Source organism: Phacochoerus africanus, chromosome X (assembly GCF_016906955.1).
Source record: "Phacochoerus africanus isolate WHEZ1 chromosome X, ROS_Pafr_v1, whole genome shotgun sequence".
Lineage (NCBI taxonomy): Eukaryota > Metazoa > Chordata > Mammalia > Artiodactyla > Suidae > Phacochoerus > Phacochoerus africanus.
The window spans coordinates 102,844,439-102,864,538 of NC_062560.1; the positions used below are offsets into that span (position 1 = coordinate 102,844,439).

Sequence of the window (20,100 nt, forward strand, 5' to 3'; positions counted from 1 at the left end):
TATGACTGAATTATCTCACTAGCTTCTGGACTGGAATCTCTCTTTTTTTTTTTTTGTCTTTTTTGTTGTTGTTGTTGTTGTTGTTGTTGCTATTTCTTGGGCCACTCCCGCAGCATATGGAGGTTCCCAGGCTAGGGGTCGAATCGGAGCTGTAGCCACTGGCCTACACCAGAGCCACAGCAACGCGGGATCTGAGCCGCGTCTGCAACCTACACCACAGCCCATGGCAACGCCGGATCGTCAACCCACTGAGCAGGGGCAGGGACCGAACCTGCAACCTCATGGTTCCTAGTCGGATTCGTTAACCACTGCGCCACGACGGGAACTCCTGGACTGGAATCTCTTTATCCTCCAAGCTGTCCTACTCTCTATTGATTCTAGGCAAGCTGCCCAAATAAGTCACTTCCATCATGGCACACACTTGAGATCCTACAATGTATGCTGGCTCACCATATCTTTCCTAACTTTGTATCTTACTATTCTATGCCTTTGTAACATATGCCTTCTTCCTAACTGAAATCTGAAAGCCTAGGTCAAGTCTCACTTCCTTCATGAAGCTTTCCTAATTACTCCAGTCCACAGTTACCTCATTTCACTAAACTCCTAACATACTGCATCAGCACCACAGATTGGTACTTATTGGTTGTGAAATTATTTCAAGTGTCATCTCCCCCTTCCCCATTGTTATATTATGGGTACTAAGCATAGGGATTATTCCTTTATAGTCCCTCAGAGCTCTTAAGCAAGTGGGGTGAAAATAGTGGACACTGAATAATGCTTGCTAATAAGATGATTCAATACAAACCTATTCCAGTAGCCTGCTTGATCTCTTCTAAACTGAACTCCTCTCCCTCATTAAACATTAGCAGCACCAGTGTTTGAAAAAGAGAGACCTGGAGTTCTTTTTTACCCTGTTGGAGAAACAAGAGTTTAGCCATCACTAAAAAAAAAAATTAATCACATAACTAATCTCTTACAGGAAAAGCATTTTTCAATTAGTTGATTGAGAAACACAGATTAATATTATCCAGAAAAGAGTCAGTATGTTCAGTGTAGGGTTTTGGTATGGTCCTATCTAAAACAGAAGGATTGGGTGACCTTGTAATTAAAACAGAATAACAAAGTTTATGAAAATTAATAACTCAGACTTATGTGCCATTACAGATATTTACCATGAGCAGCAAAAAAAAAAAAAAAAAAAATCACTACTTCAATGCATTTTTTGACTTGAGTGCGATTAGTCATGAAAAGCTGCAGGAATTTTTTGAAATTAGATATGAGAACTGTTCCCCTTAACGCCTACTCTACTCTCTAGCTCCCAGCAACAAGAAGAGAAGTTTCCTGTCAGGAAGTGGTAGCATGAAATTTGCATCCACGGGTGTGGAAAAGGACGTGGGGGAAAAGGGTTATTGGTTTTGGTTTTGCAGCAGGGCCAAATCGAGTGTAGCAAAGACCACATTCTCACATACAAAGCCATGACAAGCTATCACTATGTCATGTAGATATTTATGATCAATTTATAAAAATAAACCTTAAGCCTTTAAGTTAAGAGGGTTCACCTCAATATCAAAGATGAAGGTGAAACTATGTTTGGGGAACATCCACTTACCTCCTTAAATTCTGCCTTTAGCACACAATGTCCTAGGGTTGATTGCCACTGAAGTTTCCTGCCACTATGTTTACCTAGGTAAAATGTCTTGAAAATCTCCTGAAGTTTTACCATCTACAATAAATAAAATAAAAACTTTACTTCAGCTCTGTATCCAACAATCACATTCACCACTCTTTATCTTATGTGTACAAATTTCTGGAAGTTTTTTTTTTTAAACAAATTTCTGGAAGTTTTTAAGACTATACCTAGCAAGTCCACTGATCACTTTCATGTAAGGTAACAACTACCACACTGAATGACATTAATCAGTCTTTAGACTCTCTGATCTATCTGCAAAATTATATCATCCCCTCTTTTGAAATATTCACCTCCAATGTCTTTTGTGCCTCTGCACCATGCTGGTTCCTTTATCACACTATTGCTTCTTCATTGGTTTCCTTTACAGGTACCTCTTCCTACCACCTGACAAATGTGAGCCATTTCCAAAGTTCTATCTTAGCCTTGTCCTTCTTGCTTCCACATTCTCCTCTTAATGAGTCAATCTGCTCCCTAGACTTCCATAATCATCTCCATGGAGGACTTTCAGTATCTATCTCTTTAGCCTTAACTCCTTTTCTAAGCTTCAGCCCTGGGTTAAGACATTTCCCCAGGAATTAGGATGGATTTACTCAAGTACCCATCACTCAGCAATCCAACTCCTTGGGTGATATATGGGAAAGAATTCTTTTCTTTTTTTTTTTGTCTTTTTAGGGCCACACCTGAGGCATATAGAAGTTCCCAGACTAGGGGTTTAATCGGAGCTACAGCTGCTGGCCTACACCACAGCCACAGCAATACAGGATCCGAGCCACGTCTGCGACCTATACTATAGCTCACGGCAATGCTGGATCCCCAACCCACTGGATGATGCCAGGGATTGAGCCCACGTCCTCATGGATACTAGTAGGATTTGCTACTACTGAGCCAGGATGGGAACTCTTGGGCAAGAATTTTTGAGAGCTGGGCAGTTATGGAAAAAACCTGAGAAACTGAAAGAAGAGTCAAGGAAACTGGCCTTGAACCCAGAAACTTGGCATCTTTAGCTATGCTCTAATGATAAAAGTATGAGCAATATAAATAAAAATATGCTTATTAAATCCTTAACAGCAACTCTTACCTCTGGTGGTAAATGGACTTCCATAGGCACATATGTTGGCCAATAACCCATTGTTAGGATATTCACAGTTAATTCAATATTCCCAGGTACGTTCTGGTTCTGCATATACTACAATAAGATCAACAAGCATACTGAGATCTTAAAAAATAAAAGTATATACATTTCATGCCATAATAATGACCATTTAAGAAGTTCTCTATTACAAAATTACATGTGAATACTGACCACCTTTTGATATAAAAAGTAACTATTAAAAGAACTATAAATAAAGCCTATATTAAATGCACAAGCAAAGCGCACTGGGTAACATTTTGCTACAATGGTACACAAGGATCACGTGACTCTGTTAGAGGCATTAACAACTTAAATGATTTCTCACAGATGACTGGGCTATGGTGGTATGGAGAAAAGAATGGAGAAAAAAAATCCCATACCACCTATAGTCTTCACCTTTGGAGACCTGTATGTGGCTTGGAACACTTGGAAGCACTCCACACTCCTCACCCTACCAGCCAGCCCAATTCTCCAGTTTTTTACTTGCTCAACTACCTGCTGCAGGGATGACCTGAAGTGGTAAAGGAAGAGGAAAGGGCAAAGCAGATAAACCCTATTCTATAGCTATTAGAGGACCCATGATCCTACCGACCATGACCTTTCACTTGAGTCCTCCTCTCTCTCATTTCCCGCCACTGGAATACAGTGGTAAATACGTCATTATCAAAACCCCAGGAGTGGAAAATCCAATTTGCTATCACTATTACTTATGCTCTTAAATATTTCAAAACCACTTCCTAACAACATCCGCAAAAACCATGGATCTGGCTTTTCATTCCCAATGTCCTCTAAGGCCTTACAAAACCACCCTATCACCAGCTTGAACATGCAACTCACCAATAGTGATTAGACGCTGGAAGCCCTGTTTTTCACTAGCTATAGCTTTTCTTGCTCTGGTTTCTGCTCAATACATTTCATTTCTATGTTATCTTAGGTGTATACTGAGAATAAATTTTGAAGTGGGTCAAATATACTTACATTTCATTGGTGGTTTTTTTTTTTTTTTTTTGCCTTTTCTAGGGCCGCTCCCACGGCATATGGAGATTCCCGGGCTAGGGGTCCAATGGGAGCCGTAGCCACCGGCCTACGCCAGAGCCACAGCAATGCAGGATCCGAGCTGCATCTGCAACCCACACCACAGCTCACAGCAACGCCGGATCCTTAACCCACTGAGCAAGGCCAGGGATCGAACCTGCAACCTCATGGTTCCTAGCTGGATTTGTTAACCACTGCGCCACGACGGGAACTCCTCATTGGTGTTTTTTTCCTCTACTGTGAATATCATCTAAGTTGCTATGAAGTATTTACAGCAAATACATGTTTCTATTGATCCTCTTCAGTACAAACCACAGCAAGGAGATAACTAAATACATTTTAAGTTCAAGGAATTAACTAAGAGTTTAACTCACTTTTACCTGTTTGAATTGAATCATGATGTCTTTAGAAAGTTCCATGTCTTTAAACATTCCTTCAAGTTTGCTGGTGAAAGCAGCTCCACATTCTATTAAAGATGTTTGTATATTTACAGTATTTTAAAGTGGTAAAAACAAAGAATTTAGAATAAAAAACATGAAATATAAAATTTACTTTAGCATGAAATATGACCTGTAACTATTCCTAAGAATAAAGAAGTCCTTACCCCAAAGTGTATGCCCCACTAATTCAGAATCAAATCTTTAATCCTGTAGTAACCTTATCTACTATTTAGGCATAAGATAAATGGGAAATTTTTATACAAATGCTAAAAATAAGAACAATGCTTTATTTTTTTAAAAAATCACAACAGCTGTTTGTGTAAATAGGTTGGAAACCTCATAAGCTTACTCACTTTATGTTTTCATCATACAAACATACAATGATTGACAAAAGAGACAACTGACTGAAAGAATAAAAATTAAGCTTAACATTTCCCCTCAGACATCAAAGAAGAAAAGGAACATAGAGAATGACAAACATACCATGCTTAAGTTTGGACAGCATTGATTTTTCAGCGTCTACAGATGCACTCTTTCCAACTAAAAGGCGCTTGGCTAAATCTTTCTTATAGAAGGCCTCAAAAACATCCTTGCCTATGTTAAATAATAAAACACAACTCTCATAGTAAATATTTCAACAAAAGGTTCTGAGAAAATTGCTTCAGAGTGCTTAATAACACCATTTCTCCAAGTTATTTAAATTTATACATTTACCCACGTCTGCTAAATACAAGAAACATTACAGGTAGATTTTTGTGCCAGACATTTCAAAAGTTCTTTGCTGTAAAGAATGAAGACTGAATCAACTTTTCTTTAGAAAAGCTTTAGTCGACTATTAGCTTTAGAATCAGTACTCTAGAGATTAAAACGAGTAGCACAATTCAAGGTTTTTTTCCCCCACCCCCAACAGACACATGTGGAAGTTCCCACGCCAGGCACTGAACCCAAACCACAGGAGCGACCTGAGCTAAAGCAGTGACAATGCCGATTCCTTAACCTGCTAAGGCACTAGGGAATTCCTCAAGGTTCTTTATAGTAGAAAAGTCAAAGCACAAGGCAATTAAGTAATATTCCTCGAGTATCCCAATAAATTAAATGCAAGAAATATTATAGAATTTTAAATATCTAACTCCCAAATAAATATACCTTCCAGATTGATTATACTCTCTAGTTTCTCTGTTGAGTGTTTTGTTTTAAAAGAAAAATACTAAAACAAAAATACATACCATAGATAAATCTAAATATAATCATAATCTTATCCAACATTTTCTCAAGTTCTTCATCTGTAGCTTCTTTGTTTCCTGCACGAAGCTTTGAATCTACATACTTAGCTAAAATGGGGGGAAAGTTTATTGTTTAGTGATCATGAGCATCCATGAAGTACTGGTCACTATATATTCCTAAATAGGAGTATGATATACTGAGTTTTTCAACACTTCACAGGTATACATGCATTTTTAAAAAGTCTCCAAATTCAAGATCAAGTGACTTGTTTAATTTCATAGAGCTAATAAATACCAGAGGGTCAACTCAAACCCAAATCTTCTGGCTCCAGATCTAATGTACTTTCCACCATACTGATGCTTACTAGAATGGGTATCCGGCAGGGATACCCTGTGCTGGGGCTGTCAAAGCTCCTGAAAGACATGGCTCATCTTCTTGAGTATCCATTTTATACTGATGGTCGGCAATCTTAAACACCACTTTTTTCTATTTCTTTTTTTTTTTGTAAAAGCCACACCCACAGCATATGGAAGTTCCTGGGCCAGGGAGTAAATCTGAGCTGCAGCTATGGCAACGCTGGATCTCATAACTCACTGCGCCAGGCCGGGGATCGAACCCACACCTCTGCAGCAACCCAAGCTGCTGCAGTCAGATTCTTAACCCACTTTTTATCAGAATTAAATTATCTACAATGAAAATAATCCCAAAATCATATTTTACATAGGTACACAAACTTTAAAATCTCAAAAAAATTAAAATAAAGCTGTTTTGAAGTCAAGAAAAGAAAAAAATAGTGATAAAAAACCCAGTCTGATACCATTCATCTATACCATTCATCTATAATCGCAGTGCACCACAGTAGGAACTCCTTATAAACACCAGTTTTCTATTAAAACAAACCAGATACATTACAGAGTGGGAAGCAAAATTTGCAAATTTTAAGTGGCAGATCAACAAAATTTTACCCTTTTGGCAAAGAACCTTCTCGAGTACCTCTCCCATTGACATTAAGGGGTACCCAGTTAAGAAAAACTGAGAAGCACTGCAGTATACCATACCCTTTTCTCTAAATGGACCCAGATTATTAGGTTTGTTTTCATCCTAGACATTATTCCTTTCTCACTAGCAACTATAATTTTTGCTATTTCCTGTAGCACAAATTTTGTGCTAATTGCTGTAGCCCTATGTTTAGGCCTCTAGAAACAGCAAGCTGCCTCCACCTCTAAATTGCTGTAGGCTTGTAAAACAGCTATAAAACTTATTATAAAAGTAAATAGGGTCCCAAAGAAAGACCATCATGTTTGACATGTGGGCTTTGAGGTACTCTTTAGCTTGAAGGACTTATTCCTTGCATCTAGAGTCTTAGAAATCACCACCTAAGTAACTCCAAATAAATGAGGTGTTAATTTGCTACAACCTTGTCAAAATTTCAGATTAACTCAAATTTTATGAGTAAAAGAAGAACAGTAAATAATTGGGAAAAGGAATTGGAAAAATACCTATAAGTTCAGCAGGTTTGTTTGGTCTTTTGTTAATAAATGTTTCAAATGCTTCTTTCATGGCGTTGATAAATTTTTCATTCTTCAGAAAACAGATATCAATTATATGGTCAACCTTATCTTTAAAATCCAGTAATTCTTGAACCATGGTTTTATCCTTTTCAGGATTAATTACAATAGTGCTACCAAATGCCTAAAAAACAGAAATAACCACTTTTTACCAGAATTGAATTATCTACAATGAAAATAATCCAAAAATCATATTTTAAGTAGGAGCACATACTTTAAAATCTCAAAAAACTTAAAATAAAGCGAGTTTTGAAGTCAAGGAAAGAAAAAAATAGTGAAAAAATACCATTCATCTATAATCACAAAATAACGAATGATCACTGGGTATACAGTATCATAATGGGGTATTATTATAGAAGTGTCTAGGGTCTTTTCCCTACTTTTAAACAAGTGAGCTTTGAATTTTTAGAAAATAGCAATCTGCCTTCAGTGTAAGATTGAAAAAAGGGAAGAAATTTGGATAGAAAAAAGGTCCTATTTCTTTCTCCACATTCACTGCTCTGAGTATCGGAGCTAGAAATCACATCAGACATCAAGAAGGTAACTGTTTTATTGCTAATTTTCCACACAGCTATCATTCTCAGGTTGACTGCTCTCAAAATTCTCATTACTTAAAAAAAATTGGATCTCACAAGTACTAAATGCTAGCTGATATGCACTCTGGATATATAAATGATAAGCCATGAGAAGAAAAAAAAAACCAGGTTAATTGTTAATACCTTAATGTATTCAATCCACTGTTGCAAGAGAACCTGAACGCCTCCTCGAACTCTACTGAAGAGTTGATATAGGAGAGATAAATCTTGAATTCGGTTTTCATCAAGGAGATTATTTAAACCTGAATTTTGAAGTATTTGTTATTAAAAAAGTGAAAACGTCAGATATTTTAATGAAAATTAAGTTAAATTATTACTGTGATACTAGATTTTAATATGGATATGTGCTCTGAATTAAACTCAAAGAGACAGTCACCTTTCCAAATGAAAACTAAATATAGGAAACTTTACATAAAAATAGAAATAATTATATAGCAGTTTCTACTATTTAGTATGGCAGATCACATGTATAAACCAACTTATAAAAACTGGTTTACATAAATACATATATATACTTCATATCAAATTTGTAACAGCCATATATACATCAGTGTACATAGGTATATTTTAGAGTATTAGATATGGCCTGTGGTATATCGAAACCCATGTACCAATAGGCAAAGTTTAAATGAAGTTCTAATGCATTTGATTTTCAGAATGAATAGCGTAACTGCATTAAAATTCTAAAATATTTTACACAAAAGAAAAGATGACTGGAAAGAAAGGTAAGACTTTGGCCTATTTGTGGCACTGTCAAAATTCAGGACATCCTCATAGATCACTTAGGAGTAATAGAAATGCTTGGTTCTGGGAGTTCCCGTCATGGCACAGCGGAAACGAATCCGACTAGGAACCATGAGGTTGCAGGTTCGATCCCTGGCCTCGCTCAGTGGGTTAAGGATTCGGCATTGCCGTGAGCTGGGGTGTAGGTTGTAGACTCAGCTCAGATCTGGTGTTGCTGTGCTGCCTGTGGTGTAGGCCAGTAGCTTAGCTCCAAATGGACCACTAGCCTGGGAACCTCCATATGCCATGGGTGCAGCAGCCCTAAAAAGACAAAAAAAAAAAAAAAAGCAAAAAAAAGAAATGCTTGGTTTTATATGCTAGGAACAGAAACATTTTAGTGAAAAAATGCCTTTCCTTATTACTGTAGTCTTACAAATTAAAATAAAAAATCCCCAAATTCCCACTGTTTCTTTACTGGTATTGGTATTCTCATCTTACTTTCTGTATCTTAAGGAAAGAAGCACCTCCTTAAGTTTACAGTGATGACTAGGGAAAAGTGGGTTGCATCCATCCTCAGAAATGCAGCCACACGCTAGCAAATTTTTAAAGGTGCAATCTTTAAAAATTTTCTACTCGTTTGCTGCTATCATTTAAAAAGTAATCTCTTATTTATAAATTGCCAATTACCTTTCTGAAGAATTGCTGTTAAGTGTTCACCTAGAAGTTGTTTCTCTACAGTAGCAATTAATGACTTCCTACAAAAAAAATTAGAATTATTGACATTTGACTTTGCTAAAAATTTACAGCCTCTCCTGGGGGGGGAATCATATTTCAGAATTTTTTAACAGCATGAAATAAATACTTTCACAGTCTTGCTGTGGCTTTCCCCCAAATTTCTCTGCTTTTATTAGGAAAGTAAAGAATTTATCTATGCTGCTTACAGGTTCTCCTGGGTTGGTAATATTTAGGAAAGCACAGAAATACTTTCTTCTTCTATGAACACCCACTGAATTTGGGTTGTTTTGTTTTGTTTTGCTTGGGCAATGCCCGTGGCATGTGGAAGTTCCCAGGCCAGGAATCGAACCCATGCCACAGCAGCAACCGAGGCGCTGCAGTAACAACACCATATCCTTAACCTGCTCAGCTACAAGGAAACTCCTAAAATGTTTGTTTCGGTTGGCTGAACCCAGGTATAGGGGGAAGTTCCAGGGCCAGGGATTGAACCAGAGCTGCAGCAGTAAAAACGCCACTGTAGTTAACCTATAGGCCACCAGGGAAGTCCTGCACCCACTGAATTTTAATTGACCCAACATTTCAAAGATCACATCAGGTTCTAACTTTTTAAAATTACTGTCCTAAATACATACACATAACCAATAATCAAATCATTGATTAAATCTAATTAACTAGGGACAATAACTGTATTATGAAAACATTGTTAAAGTCTCAAGTCACACCTGAAAATAGTTACTAACATGTTTGGGGATGCCCAAAGAGCCTTAGGTGATTCAACAACATAGGTTAAGGCTATTAGGTTGAGCATGTAATACTTACTGGGTGGTCTGATCTAAGTAAGTAATAAGTCTGTCTGCTTCTTCTTCTAGACGTTTGTTAACATGATGAAGATATTCAGGAACCTACAAAGATAGTTTTTTTATATTATTTTTTTCCTCCCCACAAATCATTCAGAAAATGTCAAGTCCAAAAGATCCTGGGAGCAGCCCTGTCAAATGTGACAGGGATGAATCATATGTAAAATTATGGGTAGAGTTTATGATCCAGAATTCTGGCCTTTAAGAAGAAAGAAAAGAAGGGAGCACCTGAGAGAAAAGCAGCATAATGTTGGGAAGATAAATGCAAAGGGCAGCTTATATTCTATAAAATAGGGTCTTGTGAGACATAGTGGATTTCTTAATCGTGATTTTTAAATACCTCTCTTTCCTGCATTAATTTTTGGCCTTCAGCTGCATAGAGTCGGTTAGTTTCTTCCAAAAATCGTTGTTCAAAAGAATCCTGATAAATCTGGGAGAGGGTAACAAAAAATAAAGTTCAATTATTCAATAAATGTTATTATTAAATGTTCTCTATGTGAATAGTACTATGAATTTGGTTTTTAAACATCAAGCTAAGGATACCAATCAGCTCTGTAGTAAGTGAAGTCGTTAACTTACTTGCAAATCAGAGAGCATGCTTAAAAGGCTTCGGAGTAAACTTCTATCAATTGCTTCACCATTCCTTTCCCTCTCAATCAAAAGAAGAATGCCATCAATTGTCTTATTCTGGACTTTCTGATCACTAATAATATGAGCTCTGAATAACTCCAGTCCCATGTCCCTAAAACAAACAAACAAAAAAACATATATAAATTAATTAATTGACAACAATACCACTTCTGGAGAGCTTGCTTAATTTCTCACCACATGTTAATTAGGGTTCCAGGCTTTGAAGCAGCAACTGTAAAAGGATAAAACCCACACATTTAATTGTAAATAACATTATTAAATTAAGGCATACAGGAAACTCATTTTGTCTTTAATGAAAACTGAAGCTAAACTCCCATGTTCCTCCATAACTAAATTTTGCTGTATTATTTTCTTTAGTGGATTTCTTCCTTGGTCAAAAAAAGAGAAAATTAGTCCAAAGCTATAAAATGGTCTTCATTGTACTGGTAATGAAGGCTTAATTGCTCATTTGTTATCTGGCTTCAGTACTCAAAAAATAGTAAACTGTCTGGTAAATGCCAGGCATGTGGTGGGGGGAAGAGCTCATTAAACTCTTCTATTTTGGTGTATACAGGGAATTTTCGATGATAATGTTAAAAGATAATGAGTGACTCTTGATCAGCAACAAAATCATGCACAGACAGACCAGAGCAAACTTTAATCCCCTGGATAACAAAAAAACCCATCATAAATTATTACCTGGTGAGGGAATGTTAGCCCTCCAATATCACCAGAAGCAAGACATAATTAAAAAGATAAAACTGCTATAAATCAAAGTCTAGAAGCCAAATGTGAATTTTTAGGAGAATATACACAGCATCATTTCTTCTCTTCTGTTAGTGTAATTAAGATTTGATTATGATTTGAAAAAAATCTTTTCAATTTTTTTCTGGCATCCTTACCAAATGGAGGGTAGCATTGAATTCTGAAGAACGTAAGTCCTATCCAGAAACAAAAAAATGCTTCTGATCATTATCTGCCAAGGAAAAAAATAAACAATTCTTTTATGTCATGCAGTTGAAATATTGGCTCTTGATAAAATAAGACTGCAGGGTTTACTTGTATATATACTAGACTACTAGGGTCAAACATACAGATAAACACATCTACCTGAGAATAAACCCATACCATTTTTATTAAACTATTCTATTGTCTTAACTCTTTTTTTTTTTTTTTGTCTTTTTGCTATTTCTAGGGCTGCTCCTGTGGCATATGAAAGTTCCCAGGTTAGGGGTCTAACCAGAGCTGTAGCCACCGGCCTACGCCAGAGCCACAGCAACGCGGGATCCGAGCCTTGTATACAACCTACACCACAGCTCACGGCAACGCCGGATCCTTAACCCACTGAGCAAGTGCAGGGACCGAAGCCGCAACCTCATGGTTCCTAGTCGGATTCGTTAACCACTGCGCCACGACGGGAACTCCGGTTGTCTTAATTCTTGATATACTTTACAGAAAAAAAGATACCTAATCAATTAATCAATTTTGGGGGGAAGGCGAACCTGTAGCATATGAAAGTTCTGGGCTATGGATCGAATCAGAGGTACAGCTGCTGGCCTACGCCGTCAAGCCACAATGGGAATTCAAAAAAAGACACTTAAAATGGTCTATGACTTCTCTGCAATTTGAGAAGTAAATGAAAATAAAAACAGAATCAAGAGGGCACACATACAATTTTTCCTCAGCAACAGTCCTCAGAGTGAAAGTACCTAAATTGTACACTTGGGATTCTGGATGGTGGGATAGATTTTAAGGTTTTTAATCTGAAGGATATCAGGTTTAAAATTATACCAAATTAAGGAAATATGAAGAGACTGTGATCTGAATAAGCTAAAATAAAGAATCATCTGGCACCTTCACAGGTAATCAAATAGCAGGGGAGATGCCATCAAGACTGACAGACAGGAGTTCCTGCTGTGGTGCAGTGGGTTATGAATTCAACTGCAGAGGCCCAGGTAGCTGCAGAGGTGTGGGTTAGATCCCTGGCTGGGTACAGTGGGTTAAAGGAGCCAGTGTTGCCGCAGCTGTGGCACAGGTCACATCTGTGGCTCAGATTCAATCCCTGACTGGGTAATTTCCACATGCCACAGATGCAGCCATAAAATTAAAAAGACTGACAGACAAAATGTAACACTTATTTAATGAGATAAATACTTTCTGGTTAAGTGTTAAGAAAATAAAAATGAGGAGTTCCCGTCGTGGCGCAGTGGTTGACGAATCCGACTAGGAACCATGGGGTTGCGGGTTCGGTCCCTGCCCTTGCTCAGTGGGTTAACGATCCGGCGTTGCCGTGAGCTGTGGTGTAGGTTGCAGACGCGGCTCGGATCCCGCGTTGCTGTGGCTCTGGCGTAGGCCGGTGGCTACAGCTCCGATTCAACCCCTAGCCTGGGAACCTCCATGTGCCGCGGGAGCGGCCCAAGAAATAGCAATAACAACAACAAAAAGACAAAAGGCAAAAAAAAAAAAGAAAAGAAAAATGAGTCTAAGGTACAAGTCATTCTAAAATATGGGTCTGGAGTTCCTGTCACGGCTCAGCAGGCTATGAACCCTACTAGTATCCATGAGGATGCAGGTTCAATCCCTGGCCTTGCTCATTGGGTTAAGGGTCCAGCATTGCCGTGAGCTATGCTGTAGGATGCAGATGTGGCTCAGATCCCCTGTTGCTGTGGCTGTGGTGTAGGCCTGGCAGCTGCAGTTCTGATTTGATCCCTAGCCTAGGAACTTTCACATGCCCCAGGTGTGGCCCTGAAAAGTGAAAAAATAAATAAATAAATAAATAAAATAGTGGTTTACCTATTACTTGAGGTTTGAAAATGGGAAACTCAACCAAAATTAGTTCCCAGTTCAGACTAGATATTGAGACAGTCCTCCATTGCAAAGCTTTTAAAATAAACTGCATTTGAAGAAACTCATTTTTTAACTACAATATTTAGCTGAAATGTACTGCTTTTTCCAGCTTACCATTTGTCTGCAGTGGTTCTGCCAACATCTATCGATCTTCTTTAGAAAAAGAACACTATCCAATGAATCTGTGAGATATATGTTAAGGATATTTTAAAAGTGCTTAGTACAAGTAATACATGCAATGTAAGAGCACATTTGTCTTAAATATGGAATGTCCTACATATTTAAATGAAAATAAATAGCACTTATAGAACAAAATGCTACTTCTTAAACTGTAAAAACATGTTAGATCCCACTAGAAAACACCTTTAAAAACAAGTCCTAGACATAACTGAGCATTGTGTTTTCGGTTTATTATTTCCCAATTACCTTCCCTCAAATGGAAATTTGTTAGGACAAAAGGTAAAGAAGACATAAAGACATCTTATTTACTCTAATACAGATTTGGACCTTAATTAGAAAGTCAAATTTTGCTTATTTTTTCTCTAGAGCCAAAATGAACAAAAATAACAAATCTACAAAACACAGTCCATTTCAAGGTGGGTTAAAAAGTGATGCATGGATAGAGAGGAAAAGATGAAAATACAAGATTTTTTGGTTTTTTAAAGGATATTCTCTGAACTGATGAATTTGTGCTTTGATGTGATCTTCACAAATCTGTCTCAGCTGTTTGTACAAGTTAGCAGAAATCTTGTAAGAACAGAGATTTTCCACAGCCTGCAAAATTAAACACATACTTTCTTAGGAGAATAGGCACATGTGGGGCATGTTACTCGACTATTAAATCAAATTCTTATTGGTTATTCCTATCATGTCAGCTTATTAAAAAAGATTATTCGTCCATTTAAAACACAAGGTAAAACAAAATATCACTATGGGTAGTGAACTTTCTTCATAACCAATGTACTTTTACCAATCCTTCCTCTACAAATTAATATATTTATTGTATTGTGGCTGTACAGGTTAAAGATGGAGGAAATTAAGCCAAATTCTTCCCTTGTGAAGATATCCAATTTATAACAACTGCTACATATAAATTGTCTTGTTCTTTTTTTTTTTTTTTTTTGCTCTTTAGGGCAACACCTATGGCATATGGAAGTTCCAAGGCTAGGGGTCGAATCAGAACTATAGCTGCTGGCCTACATCACAGCCACAGCAAGGCCAGATCTGACCTGTATCTGTAACTTATACCACAGCTCACTGTAGTGCTGGATCCTTAACCCACCAAGCAATGCCAGGGATCAAACCTTCATCTTCATGGATACTAGTTGGGCTCATTACTGCTGAGCCACAAGGGGAACTTCCAATTTTGTCTTGTTCTTAAAAATGTTTTCATAAGCAGAATACTGTTTTGAGTTCAAAAAATAATTCATCAGGAGTTCCAGTCGTGGCGCAGTGGTTAACGAATCCGACTAGGAACCATGAGGTTGCGGGTTTGATCCCTGCCCTTGCTCAGTGGGTCAAGGTTCTGGTGTTGCCGTGAGCTGTGGTGTAGGTCGCAGACGCAGCTCGGATCCTGTGTTGCTATGGCTCTGGCGTAGGCTGGCAGCTACAGCTCCGATTCGACCCCTAGCCCGGGAACCTCCATATGCTGCAGGAGTGGCCCAAGAAATGGCAAAAAGACAAAAAAAAAATAATAATAATAATTCATCAGATGGAATGGGCAGTTCAACCACTACTGAATTAAAATTTATTTATACCTTCTTTGGTTTTCCTTAACAGAGCAATGTGCAGAATTTATTGCTAGCAGTATTATGAGTATGATATAATTATATACCAAAGATTTTTCTCCAACATTTCAGTTTAAGAATAAATAGGATTTTAAATTTGCATAACTGAATAAACATTAATTACTAAAGAAATACTGTATTTTTATTTCATTCTAACAGTTGAATTGGTCTTTTATACTCAGATCCCAAGAGGACAAACTTTAGATTTTAATGAGTTTCTTGTTACGTGTATCAAGACTTTAAAATTTAATACAATGGGCATGGTAAAACTTTATATGAGCTGTGATATAACCTACCAATCCAACTAGTAACGACTTAAGCATAACACCAGGATTTCTTTCTCACTACAACAAAAGGCAAAAACTTCATTAAAACTGACTTTAAGCGTTCCCGTCATGGCGCAGTGGAAACGAATCTGACTAGGGACCATGAGGTAGCAGGTTCAATCCCTGGCCTCGCTCAGTGGGTTAAGGATCTGGCGTTGCTGTGGCTGTGACATAGGCCGGCAGCTACAGCTCAGATTAGACCCCTAGCCTGAGAACCTCCATATGCCTCAGGTGCAACCCTAAAAAGACAAACAAACAAACAAACAAAAAACTGACTCTAAGGGACCATCCAAGTCCTGTTGGTTGGAGTGCCATTTTATAAATATGTAGTTGGAAGTCATACTCCTAGTATACAAGTCTAGCAAATAAACTAGCAAATGAAAAGAAAGCTTAAAGGAATCCACTTACAACAAAAGAGGAAAGACAATATACCTTACCAGGAAACAACAGGCCAATCAAACCCAGCAGCTAAGGAGGAATAGGAACGCTGAGACTCTGCTGGCCACCACTTTCCATGAGGGCTTGGGTCAGGCCACAAATGCCTAAGGTTGTATTTTTTTCATGAGCCTGACTGGTTCACTTGATCCTCTAAGGACTCTCTCTCTTTCTCCTTTAGTATTCTTCTCATTTTATCTTGGTGTTCCTGTTTTGTTTTAAGGGCCGCACCCACGGCACATGGAGGTTCCCAGACTCGGGATCTAATTAGAGCTATAGTGGCTGGCCTATGCCACAGCCACAGCAATGCTGGATCCTTAACCCACTGAGCAAGGCCAGGGATCAAACCCCAAACCTCATGGTTCCTAGTCGGATTCATTTCTGCTGCACCACGACGGGAACTCCTTGGTGTTCCTTTTGAGTGACTAATTTTCTCAGCATTTCTCATTCCTCACTTAGATTATGTCTTTGTACTCCATCTTCTTCACATTTCCCACTTCCAGTACTTTCCAAGTCCCACTTCTACCATTCCCTTCTGCTGTGTTCCTCTTTCTCTCATACATTAGTTCTCATCGCACTTATTTATCTTCTCACGCATGATGCCATATTCCTTTACTACCCAGCTAGGTTCCACTTCTTCCAATAGGCTTTCCTTAATTTCCTCAGCTACCAATGACTCATTTGGCATGACCACCAATCATAGCACAATGACCTGTCACTGCATCAGTAATGTATCCTTTTATGTTTATATTCTGTTCCCCAGCTCTCCTTAATGACAGAAAGAGAACATGTGCTCATGCACCTATATGTTCTTTAATACTTTTGGGGCTTTGAACCAGGTAAATATAGTCAATACTCAAAAAACTAATGTACCTATAGTTAGTGATATGTCCTGGACATAGATGGGGCTTACGGCAAAAGGAGAAAACTGGCCAGAAAACATGTAATTATGATACGCTATGTTATGTGCTATGATGAGGATGAGCATAAATATGAGGCCCCTAACTGAATTTTTAGGACAGTGGCAAGTCAGGAAAGGCTTCCTAAGCAGAAGTAAAGAGGTGGAGTCCCAAAGACCCAGATGGAAATGGATAAAAAGCTAATGGGAACAGTGAGAAATAGAGAACTATATGCATACAGAATTATATGGGCTTTATACACATACAGCCTCACCTATGTTTAGTTGGAGGGTGGTTAAAAATGTTAGAGGCAAGAAAAGAAAAGGGAAAGCCAGGAGCATCCTGGGTAGGTGTGAAGGTCAAGATGGAAAAGAACACACTGCTTCCCTAATTCAGTCTTGACTGCTTAACGTATAGACCAGACCTATTTAATTCCTTCCCTTCCTTAAGAACTTTTTGGAGGAGTTCCCTTCGTGGCTCAGCAATTAACAACCCCAACTAGGATCCATAAGATGCGGGATTCAGTGGATTAAGGATCCAGTGTTGCCTTGGGCTGTGGTGTAGGTCGAAGACTCAGGAGGCTCGGATATGGCATTGCTGTGGTATAGGCCGGCAGCTACAGCTTTGATTGGAATCCTAGCCTGGGAACTTCCATATGTGTGGATGTAGCCCCAAAAAGACAAAAAAAAAAAAAAAAAAGAACTTTTCAGGAGTTCTCATTGTGGCTAAGGGGGTTAAGGACCCAACATTGTCTCTGTGAAGATGCAAGTTCAATCCCTGGCCTTGCTTGGTAGATTAAGGATCTGTGTTGCCGTAGCTGTGGTGTCAACCTCAGTTATAGCTCTAATTTGACACCTACTCCAGGAACTTCCATATGCCACAGGTGCAGCCGTTTAAAAAAAAAAAAAAAAGGAGTTCCTCTTGTGGCTTAGCGGGTTGAGAACCCAACTGGTATCCATGAGAACACAGGTTGGATCCCTGGCCTTACTCAGTGAGTTAAGGAGCCAACATTGCCTCAAGTTGCTGCACAGGTTATAGATCAGATGCGACTCAGATGTGGTGTTGCTGTGGCTGTGGCCAGCAGCCGCATCTCCAATTTGACCTCTAGCCTGGGAACTTCCATAAGCTACAAGCGTGACCCTTAAAAAAAAAAAAAAAAGGAGTTCCCATTGTGGCTCAGTGGTAACGAACATGACTAGTATCCATGAGGATGTGAGTTTGATTCCTGGCCCTGCTCAGTGGGTTAAGGATCCCATGTTTCCGTGAGCTGTGGTACAGGTCAGATTCGGCTCAGACCCTGCATTGCTATGGCTGTGGTGTAGGCCGGCAGCTGTGACTCCAATTTGACCCCTGGCCTGGGAACTTCCATATGCCACGATGCAGCCCTAAAAAAAGAAGGAACTTTTGGAGTTCCCGTCGTGGCTCAGTGGTTAACGAATCCGACTAGTACCCATGAGGACATGGGATCGATCCCTGGCCTTGCTCAGTGGGTTAAGGATCCGGCGTTGCAGTGAGCTGTGGTGTAGGTCACAGAGGCAGTTCAGATCCCGCATTGCTATGGCTCTGGTGCAGGCTGGTGGCTACAGCTCCGATTAGACCCCTAGCCTGGGAACCTCCATATGCCGAGGGAGCGGCCCTCAAAAGGCAAAAAGACAAAAAAGACAAAAAAAAAAAAGGAACTTTTCCATCAAGCTCTTCAGGTACTGTTATGGAGCAATCCCATTAACAAGTATAAAAAATACAAAGGAGTGAATGGTGTGGTACTTGGCCTACTATCATTTACGTAAAAAGAGAGGGAAAAAAAAAAACCCTTCATACAGAGCTCCCTTGCAGCACAGTGGGTTAAGAATCTGGCATTGTCACTGCAGGTTGCTGTTGTGGCTCAGGTTCAATCCCTGGCCCAGGAACTTCCATGTGCTGCAAGCATGGACAGAAAAAAAAAACAAAAAACACAGTTGTGTTTTGTTTTCCCCCTTGGGGCCATACCTACGGCATATGGAAGTTCCTAGGCTAGGGAGTTGAATTGGACCTATAGCTGCTAGCCTACACCACAGCCATGGCCACAATGGATCTGAGCTATGTCTGTGACCCATGCTGCAGCTTTCGGCAATACCAAATCCTTAACCCACTGAGCAAGGTCAGGGATAGAACCGACATCCTTATGGATACTAGTCAGGTTCTTAATCTACTGAGCAACTATAGAACTCTAACACAGTTGTTTTTACATACATAAAATATTCTGGAACAATCCCCCCAATAATGTTTGTCAAGAGAACAATTAGCTGGGGGGGAGGAGAGTTGGAGGATGGAATGGAAGTGATACTTTTCACCACATACTCTGTAATACTTTTGGGCTTTGAAATAGATGAATATATTACGTATTCTAAAAATGTTAAGTACTCATGTCCCCCAATACAACCCTATCTTCCCCACCACCACACTTTTTAGCATGGCATTCAAGGCTCGATATTACTGTTATTGTAGTCTCATTTCTATTTTATAATCTTCCATATACTCTGTGATCTAAACACTCTGCTTTCCTCACTTTCAAGCAAGTTTGTTTGGAGCAATCCTGTGTGTCTAAAAAATAGGGACTTCCAATAGTTTTTGAAAAGCCACAGTAAAAAAATGTATTTTATGTTGCAATCCATTGCACAGAAAATTAATGTAATTGAAACAAAATCTTTCTGAACCTACACTTAACATTACTATGTGTAATGTACTGATATTTTCTATTTTACTTCTTTAAAAAACGTTGGTCATGGAGTTCCCGTCGTGGCGCAGTGGTTAACGAACCCGACTAGGAACCATGAGGTTGCGGGTTCGGTCCCTGCGCTTGCTCAGTGGGTTAACGATCCGGCGTTGCCGTGAGCTGTGGTGTAGGTTGCAGACGCGGCTCAGATCCCGCGTTGCTGTGGCTCTGGCGTAGGCCAGTGGCTACAGCTCCAATTCGACCCCTAGCCTGGGAACCTCCATATGCCGCGGGAGCGGCCCAAAGAAATAGCAAAAAGACAAAAAAAAAAAAAAATGTTGGTCATGATGTTCCTGCTGTGGCACATCTGGTAGCATAGGTTGCAAGTGTGGCTCAGATCTGATACCTTGGTTTGGCAACTTCATATGCTGCAGGGTGGCCAAAAATGAAAAAAAAAACAAAACACTTTGGTCACAAATTAATT

The 20,100-nt window shown here is 39.0% G+C and overlaps 1 protein-coding gene across 2 annotated transcripts in view; it reads right to left on the minus strand.

Annotated features, from left to right (window-relative positions):
• Nucleotides 1–20,100, minus strand: part of CUL4B (cullin 4B) — a 49,247-nt gene that overhangs the window by 8,452 nt on the left and 20,695 nt on the right. For both annotated transcript variants that reach the window (XM_047764348.1, XM_047764349.1), the window contains exons 4-18: nt 14,148–14,251; nt 13,592–13,661; nt 11,533–11,606; nt 10,580–10,742; nt 10,341–10,430; nt 9,963–10,045; nt 9,096–9,163; nt 7,809–7,927; nt 7,021–7,213; nt 5,524–5,628; nt 4,781–4,891; nt 4,238–4,323; nt 2,769–2,876; nt 1,610–1,723; nt 806–911 (exon numbers count right to left, since the gene is read on the minus strand). In XM_047764348.1, the coding sequence (XP_047620304.1) occupies nt 806–911; nt 1,610–1,723; nt 2,769–2,876; nt 4,238–4,323; nt 4,781–4,891; nt 5,524–5,628; nt 7,021–7,213; nt 7,809–7,927; nt 9,096–9,163; nt 9,963–10,045; nt 10,341–10,430; nt 10,580–10,742; nt 11,533–11,606; nt 13,592–13,661; nt 14,148–14,251 (1,594 nt within the window). The remainder of the gene's footprint in view (nt 1–805; nt 912–1,609; nt 1,724–2,768; nt 2,877–4,237; nt 4,324–4,780; nt 4,892–5,523; nt 5,629–7,020; nt 7,214–7,808; nt 7,928–9,095; nt 9,164–9,962; nt 10,046–10,340; nt 10,431–10,579; nt 10,743–11,532; nt 11,607–13,591; nt 13,662–14,147; nt 14,252–20,100) is intronic.